Below are 7672 nucleotides of genomic sequence, written 5' to 3'. Positions count from 1 at the left end.
TAACCAGAGTAGTCGGCTGTAGGAAAGTAACGTGGTAAGGCGATACTTTTGCATTTTTTCATAAAATTCTGAAAATTAGTTTCATCACTCTTGTTAAGAGAATAACGAATGTAATTAGAGAATTTTTCATTCTTCCCTAGGGCTCGCGCCTGCCCTGGAAATTACTGACCCCCCTCGGCCCCACGCAGTTTGAGAACCACTGTAACTATGTCTTCATTGTTAGGGGCTTAGTTAATCCTGAGGTATTTCGCCTTTAAACACCCAATCATCTTCCTATCATGATTCTGTCGAGTTTCTGTGTTATCCCAGTCTGAACCTCGTCTCCCACCTACGACCACTTGATCACATTTCCAAATAGTATTTTCACCTCTCTCACAAATAGACTAGCATTATCAATGAGCTTTTTCTTATTTCTTGAGCTTAAGACGTATTGGAGAGCCATTTTGAGGGATAAACTAAAACTGAATAAAACTGTAAGTAACACTTTCTTATATAGGAAAAGTAGTAGACGTGGCTTGAGCAAAAAGCAGGTTGTTTAGAAATAATGAAGTATCCGCCTATTGAACTATTGCTCTGAAATTATCTTTCGATGGGCAAAAAGCAGGTTGTTTAGAACTATTGAACTATTGCTTTGAAATTACCGTAAGATGTAATGCATCGCAACGTAATTACTTTGTACTGAAATTCTCTAATATGTATTTGCTATACGATGAAATTGCTGCAGCGAAATTGCCACAACGAAATTACTGCAATGAAATTACCGGACACCCTGTTCACTGTTCCCATCTACGACCACTGTTCAATGTTATCATTGCAAAATTTGGATAGAAGCTTACAGATCAATGTGATTGCGATAGACAAGACACCCATCAGTATGAACTTTCTCAATTTTACGAGAGTAATTTCATGGGAATGCCACGGTGGCGCAAGCTTCTTCTATTGGTGTGTGTGTGTGTGTTTGGTGTCAGGTTCGTTTTCGTAACCAACAAAGGCACCAGAAGGCGGTTTGTAATTTCCTTACATTGCTGCTAAATGCAGTATACTACTAGCACCAGTAGTATTTGATCTTTACAACTCATGCTTTTGCTAGAACCAGCTCGATTGCATTTAAGCGTTTCCTCAGTTTCTCTTCTGGCGTGTATGTACATGTAATACACACTTACATACACACATAAACACACACACACATATATATAATATATGTATATATATATATATATATATATTTATATTTTTTTTTTTTTTTTTTTTGTATATATATATATATATATATATATATATATATATATATATATATATACATACAGGTTGTAAAGACCCAGTACCATCACAAGTATTTATTGATTAGAATGGTACTGGGACTTTATAGACACCCTGTATATAAGATACAAACACAAACACACACACACATTATTTATATATATATATATATATATATAATATATATATATATATATATATATATATATTATATAATATATATAGAGAGAGAGAGAGAGCGAGAGAGAGAGAGGGAGAGGAGAGAGAGAGATATTAAATAAGTCACAGTGCAACCTATCAACAGACGCTTAGAGAGAAACGTTTTGAGCGGTGTTGCTACGTTTTCAAGTGTTCGTACTCTTGGAAACACAGTTAATTATTCAATTCATGGAATTAACTTCTACCATGCCTACTCACTACTCACGAACAATTACATAAAGCAATTTTTTTGGCGGATGTATCTACAGAGCTTTGACTAATGTGAATAAAAACACACATACGTATGCGCGTGTAAGTATTCCGAGGCTCCTACTTCGTCTTCCTTCCTGAACGGAGACACGAAGAAATACCTACCGTAGATCGATCTGACATGAAATCAAAAGAAAGTCAATTGAGAAAATATGTAACAAAAATTGTATCTGTCGTATGCTGAAGAGAATGATAATTCCGAGAAAAATACATAATTTTTTCTTTTCCAATTACAGAATAGTAATAATTTGATAAAAAAAAGGAAGTTTTGAACGAACATTCCGGGAACCAAAACGTTTTGTTAATTAAAACTACAAGTACCGATTCTGATATATTAAATAAATAAAGCAGGTAAAAACAGTCCAAAATGTTGCCATATTCCGATACAATTTTATTTGTCTGAGAAGAAATCTGTTGTGCCGGCTTTGTCTGTCCGTCAGCACTTTTGTCTGTCCTCACTTTGTATGTCCACCCTCTGATCTTAAAAACTACTAAGGTTAGAAGACTGCAAATTGCTGTATTGATCATCCACCCTCCACTCATCAAACATACCAAATCGCAGCCCTGTAGCCTCAGTAGTTTTGATTCTATTTAAGGTTAAAGTTAGCCATAATCGTGCGTCTGGCGACGATATAGGCCAGGCCACCACTAGGGCGTGATCAAAACTTTCATGGGCCGCGACTCATAGAGCGCCTCAGTGGCGTGGTCGGTATGGTGTTGACATGCCACGTCGATGGCCGCGAGCTCGATTCTCGGCCATTCCACTGAGGTGTGAGAGATGTGTATTTCTGGTGATAGAAGATCACTCTCGACGTGGTTCGGAAGTCACGTAAAGCCGTTGGTCCCGTTGCTGAATAGCCACTGGTTCCATGCAACGTAAAACCACTATACAAACATACAAACAAAATCACACAGCAAAATGCCGAGACCACCCGAAAGTTAGATCTATTTCCAGTGGCCTTGATTATACGCTGTACAGAAAACTCGATTGATTTTTTCCCTTTGTTTCATAGTCTTTCGTCTGCCTTTTTGTATTTCGGTAGCTTTTGTTGTAGCTTATTGACTTTTGTCGTACTTTTTCGATGTTCTTCACGTCCCTTCTGGATGAAATTCTAGATTGTTGGATGCAAGCAGCATTCCTGGCTCTGCACGCAGCCCTCTTCTCTGTCTGTTCGCCGCTTCAGGTTGGTTAATGGTTCTCTCTTCTCCTTGAAACGTTCGTTGAAACCTGTTCCAAATGTCTCTGGGAAACGTTGGCGCTTCTCTCCTAATTCCTCCCCGGTGTGAACGCCCAATTTAATTGCCTTCATACCAATTTAAAAGCAGAACTTGCTCCTCATGGTAAGGTAATTCATTGGGACAAATGAAAGAGCTGTGCATCTGATGTCTAGGCCAGCCCCTTACGACGCTCCTGATTGGCTGTTGATAAGCCAGTCACGGGGCTGGAAACTCTCAGTCTCTCTCAAGAGTTCACATAGGCAGGATATATGTTCCATCTCTCCTGAGGGTGATACGTCTTTCAAAAGCATCCCTCAGGAGAGATGGAACACACATCCTCCTTATATGAACTCTCTCGAGAGAGACTGAGAGTTTCCAGCCCTGTCATTGGCTTATCAACAGCCAATCGGGAGCGTCGCAAGGGACTGGCCTAGACATCAAATGCACGGCTGATGTGAATCTACTATAGTATCATTTTTACCTGTAAAGCAAAGTCCGGATTGTTCTTATACGAAGCCGTGTGACTCATCTGACTTTCGTTCTTCTTTAGTAAATTTTGGGATAAGTGTAACAAAGATCCTCTTACGAGGTTTTGACGTGAAACGAATAGCCTCTTGTTTGGTTGTCAAAACCGCGTACTCAAAATCACAGTTGGTGGCGCTGGACCGTGCATGTGGTACCATCTCCTTCATTATTTCTGCTAACATTCTCACATATACGTTGCAAGCTGCTTATTCTGCAAGAGCGCACACCTTATGGGGGTGAACACCATTGAATTTCTTAACTAAGATAATGTGAACTTGATAAAATAATGGTCCATCAGCATACCAGATGGTTGAAGTTGGTAGATGTTCCAACCGGATCTCTCTACCAAAAATGACGAATCTCTCTTTGTATTCTTCGGGAAATTCTAAATCTTCAATGGGTCTTGGGTTTTCAGGATCACTTGACACATCGCTTGTCGATTAGCGCAGACAGCTTCATACGTATTATTTTCCAGAGATTTGAAGATAATGGTACTTGGTACTTCGTATGTGTTCTTGGCTCTCTCACGGGCGTACGTTTTCGCCCCTACCGACTTCCACCGTGTGCCTAATTCATTTTCTTAAGAATTGCTTATTCTATCGTATGGGTTCGAACACGACATCTACCAAACTTTACATTTGCTTATGTCTTGCAGTCTCTGTCAAGCCTATCTCCAGATATATATATATATATATATATATATATAATATATATAATATATCTAGTATATATATATCTATATATTATATATAAAATATATATATAATATTATAATATATATATATATATATATCATATATATATCCATCATGTCGGGATTTCGCTCGTCCCCTCTGACTTGGAATCGTTTGCTCCATGGTTTGCAAAATATACTAAATTTAGCAGTGAAATTCTATCGTTATAAATCACGGTTTACAAATGACCAGACAGAAAGTCGTTCAATGTCTCATCTTTAAAAAAAATTCCAGTAAAACCACTGTAATCATTAAAACCACCTGATGCCGGTTTTCGTTCTGAAATGATGAGAGAGGAGAGAGAGAGAGAGAGAGAGAGAGCGAGAGAGAGAAGAGAGAGTTCGAATTTCTTCTGTTGCTATAATAACAGCGCTGTATCGTATGCCCTATATACCCTAATTGCAAGAGGCACTTAGGACAGCTTCATGTTTTCGGATCGAGCACCAAGCAGGGGGGTTGTTCTTGACCTTTTGATGACTCCAGAAGACTCTCCCCCCCCCCCCCCCCCCCTCCGCCCCCCACAGTGAATTGCCCACTATGGTTCCATGCTGAAGTCTACTTAAGCCCTATTTGTTGACAATGTAACTTAAAATATACTTTGATACACACTTTAGGTATGAATAGCTAGGAATAGAGCATACAAGAAATTCAAAAGCATTTATAGTTTTATATAGTTATCTATTTACAAAATGTACCCATTTATACATTGACACATTAAAATCAAATATATACAGATAGATATCCCGAGATCAGGGGTCCAATACTCCCAGCATGTGGTTCTCATACCCCCAAGGGGTATGGATCCCCCCTGTTAAGAACAACTGGTTCAGAGAAGAACGTTTTCTAAAGAAATATTTTCGAGGATATTCTATTTATAAAATGTACCCATTTATACATTGACACATTAAAAATCAAATATATACAGATATCCAGAGATCAGGTCCAATACTCCCAGCATGTGGTTCTCATACCCCCAAGGGGTATGGATACCCCCTGTTAAGAACAACTGGTTCAGAGAAGAACGTTTTCTAAAGAAATATTTTCGTGGATATATTTACAAACGTTTATGTGAATTTTGTGAACTCGAACGTTCAATACGCTCGGGTGACTCATTTCACTGTCTTATAACTCAGATCCAACTAATGTAGTTTATTGATTACTTTTTATAATAAAGCTTACTTTTAAATGTAGTGCTATAAATAAATTATTCATGCAATTATTCGTTCACTGGCTAAAATACTGAATAGAAAAGTTTGTTCTAGTTGTATACATATTTATAAACTTAAGATACGTGTGAAAATTGAGTTCTGACATCATTCATTGACGTAATGATTAAAGTGGTCGGTATGGTCTTGGCCTGCCACCTCGATGGCCGCGAGTTCGATTCTCGAGCATTCTATTGAGGAGTGAGAGATGTGTATTTCTGGTGATAGAAGGTCACTCTCGACGTGGTTCGGAAGCCACGTAAAGCCGTTGGTCCCGTTGCTGAATAACCACCGGTTCTATGCAACGTAAAAACACCATACAAACAAACAAGATACGTGTGAAAAATTAGTTATGACTGCATTTATTGACGTAAGAATTAAAGTAACTCACATTACTTCCAAACACATTCATTTACAAAAAAAATCCTTTTGAATGGCACTCACAATGACCTGAACTATGTGGCACTGGCAATGAACACTGGACGCAGAGGTCCCGTAATTTCCTAAACATCCTGCTCAAAGACTCACGCCTTTCAGTAAGATCAATTTTTCTTCGCTCCTGAATCTCCAGGTCTTCTTTGGCCTTTGACTTTTTCTCGTTCTCCCGCTCGTTGGATTCCCTAGCCCTGATTCTGCCCAGTTCCTTTTTGCGTTGTTTCTTCTCCTCTTCAGTCAGGTGACACATCCGAGGGCCCCTGTGCTCCCCAAGGGGCCGTCGAGGGTCACCTCGCTTCTGCTGTTTCACGGGACTTCCGACGGAAAAGCCACTGCCCATGAGAGGGAAGACCCCGCTCACGGGAAAAGCAAAAGTGTCCGTTGGAAGTTCTCCTGTAGGTGGTATGTCGCTGTTCCCTGAATAGATGGAGGCACATGCGTGATAGAGGACTGTGGTGGTTTCGGCACCTGAAGAGGTGCCCGCTCTTGCAAGAGGGTAAGGAGGAGCAGAATAGGAGGCGTTGTTCATAGATCCGTCAAAATGCCAGGTAGATGCGAAGGGTAGGCTTGGACTCCCCTGGAATTGGGTGGAGAAATCGGGCGAAGGTGGCAGTGGATAGTTCTTGTTGTTTTGGTCCGAGTCTCTTGAGTTTTCAATGATGGGCGGACATGAATCGGCAGTTCTGATCTAAGAAGAAAAATATTTGTTTATCCCCTGACATCTGTAGGAAATTTTAGACCCCCTCATGAGTATTTGAATTTCATACTTTAACACTACGAATTTTTAAAAAAATCTACTGCAGTTATTTTTCTGTTTCCTGCAATGCTTTACCAATTATTTTTTTATAACTTGCTGCATCGGGACATTCAACCGTAAAATTTTGATAGCAGCCTCGTAAAGCTGATTGGAATCTAAGCTACATCTGGCAAGTAAAATGCAGGAGACTTACCGAACTCCCATTAGTGATAAAAGGTGTTGGTTGTGACATCATGGGACCCACGAATACTGGAGGGCTTCCACGACTTCCCAACTGGCTCGTGTTATGGCCTGGAACTTCCAAATGGGTCTCTGACACTGATAACCGGCCTACTTTCTGGCACTGAACTTCGAAAGAATCTTCCAAAGGCGTCTCGTAAGCTGGGTTATGGCACTGAGATTGCAAAGATCCCCCACCTCCATAGAACTGCCTGTTGTCCTGGACATCGCCGAGGGACTCCAACGCTATACTATCTATTAAGTTCGTGTCGTTGCTCTGTCCTGTCACGCTCAGGATTTCTTCGTAGGACAAACCACCACAAAGCGACCGCATGTCTCTCGCAACTGACTTTGCACCTTGCCGAAATCTGCTGCTCCGTGGATGTTCAGGAACCCTCTGGATTTCCTGCTCATCTTCAGATGAGTGTGCTGCATCATCTCCAAATGGATGCTTATCGTTGCTACGATCCATTTTGCGTATTTTGTCTCAAGAACTCGAATGGAGTTGTTTCTGAAGACAAAGATTGTCTGTTTAAACTTTGTCTTAATCAGATTGTTTAACCATTTGGGTGGGCCACTTTCAAAGTAGATAGTAATGTCACTGTGGGAGAACTGAACCTCACTGATAGAAAGAGTCCCAGTTCACCAATCTTTATATCCTATAGTCACGCTAGCATATCCCGAGGAACGTTTATAGATTTTAACGGTTCGTACGCGTTTGAATTGTCTGTTCGAACGAACATACTCGTACGTTTTCCCTGTAACTATGAAGTACTTTAAATGACATTTTTAACATTTTTTTATTCGTTGTATTTTTACGTGTTCCAGAGAGTTACGTTAACGACTGTCTT

General features: G+C 40.0%; 1 protein-coding gene across 1 annotated transcript; it reads right to left on the bottom strand.

The window, feature by feature from the left end:
• Positions 1 to 5308: 5308 nt before the first annotated feature.
• On the bottom strand, positions 5309 to 7433 carry LOC135226794 (uncharacterized). Its single transcript, XM_064266488.1, has 2 exons — positions 6796 to 7433; positions 5309 to 6533 (listed from the first exon to the last, which is right to left on the bottom strand). The coding sequence occupies exons 1-2, from the start codon at positions 7291 to 7293 to the stop codon at positions 5823 to 5825; spliced, it is 1209 nt and encodes a 402-aa protein (XP_064122558.1). The 5' UTR covers positions 7294 to 7433; the 3' UTR covers positions 5309 to 5822.
• Between the last annotated feature and the right edge of the window lie 239 nt (positions 7434 to 7672).

This window comes from Macrobrachium nipponense, chromosome 15 (genome assembly GCF_015104395.2).
Source record: "Macrobrachium nipponense isolate FS-2020 chromosome 15, ASM1510439v2, whole genome shotgun sequence".
NCBI lineage: Eukaryota > Metazoa > Arthropoda > Malacostraca > Decapoda > Palaemonidae > Macrobrachium > Macrobrachium nipponense.
The sequence above is the reverse complement of the archived record's forward strand: the minus strand, read 5'-3'. Positions and strand labels throughout refer to the sequence as shown.

Excerpts from the sequence above, each read along its gene's own strand:
- LOC135226794 (XM_064266488.1), bottom strand. The coding sequence starts at position 7,293 with ATGGATCGTAGCAACGATAAGCATCCATTTGGAGATGATGCAGCACAC. Across the intron at positions 6,534-6,795 it reads TTATCACTAATGGGAGTTCG|ATCAGAACTGCCGATTCATG; the intron begins GTAAGTCTCCTG and ends TTTTCTTCTTAG.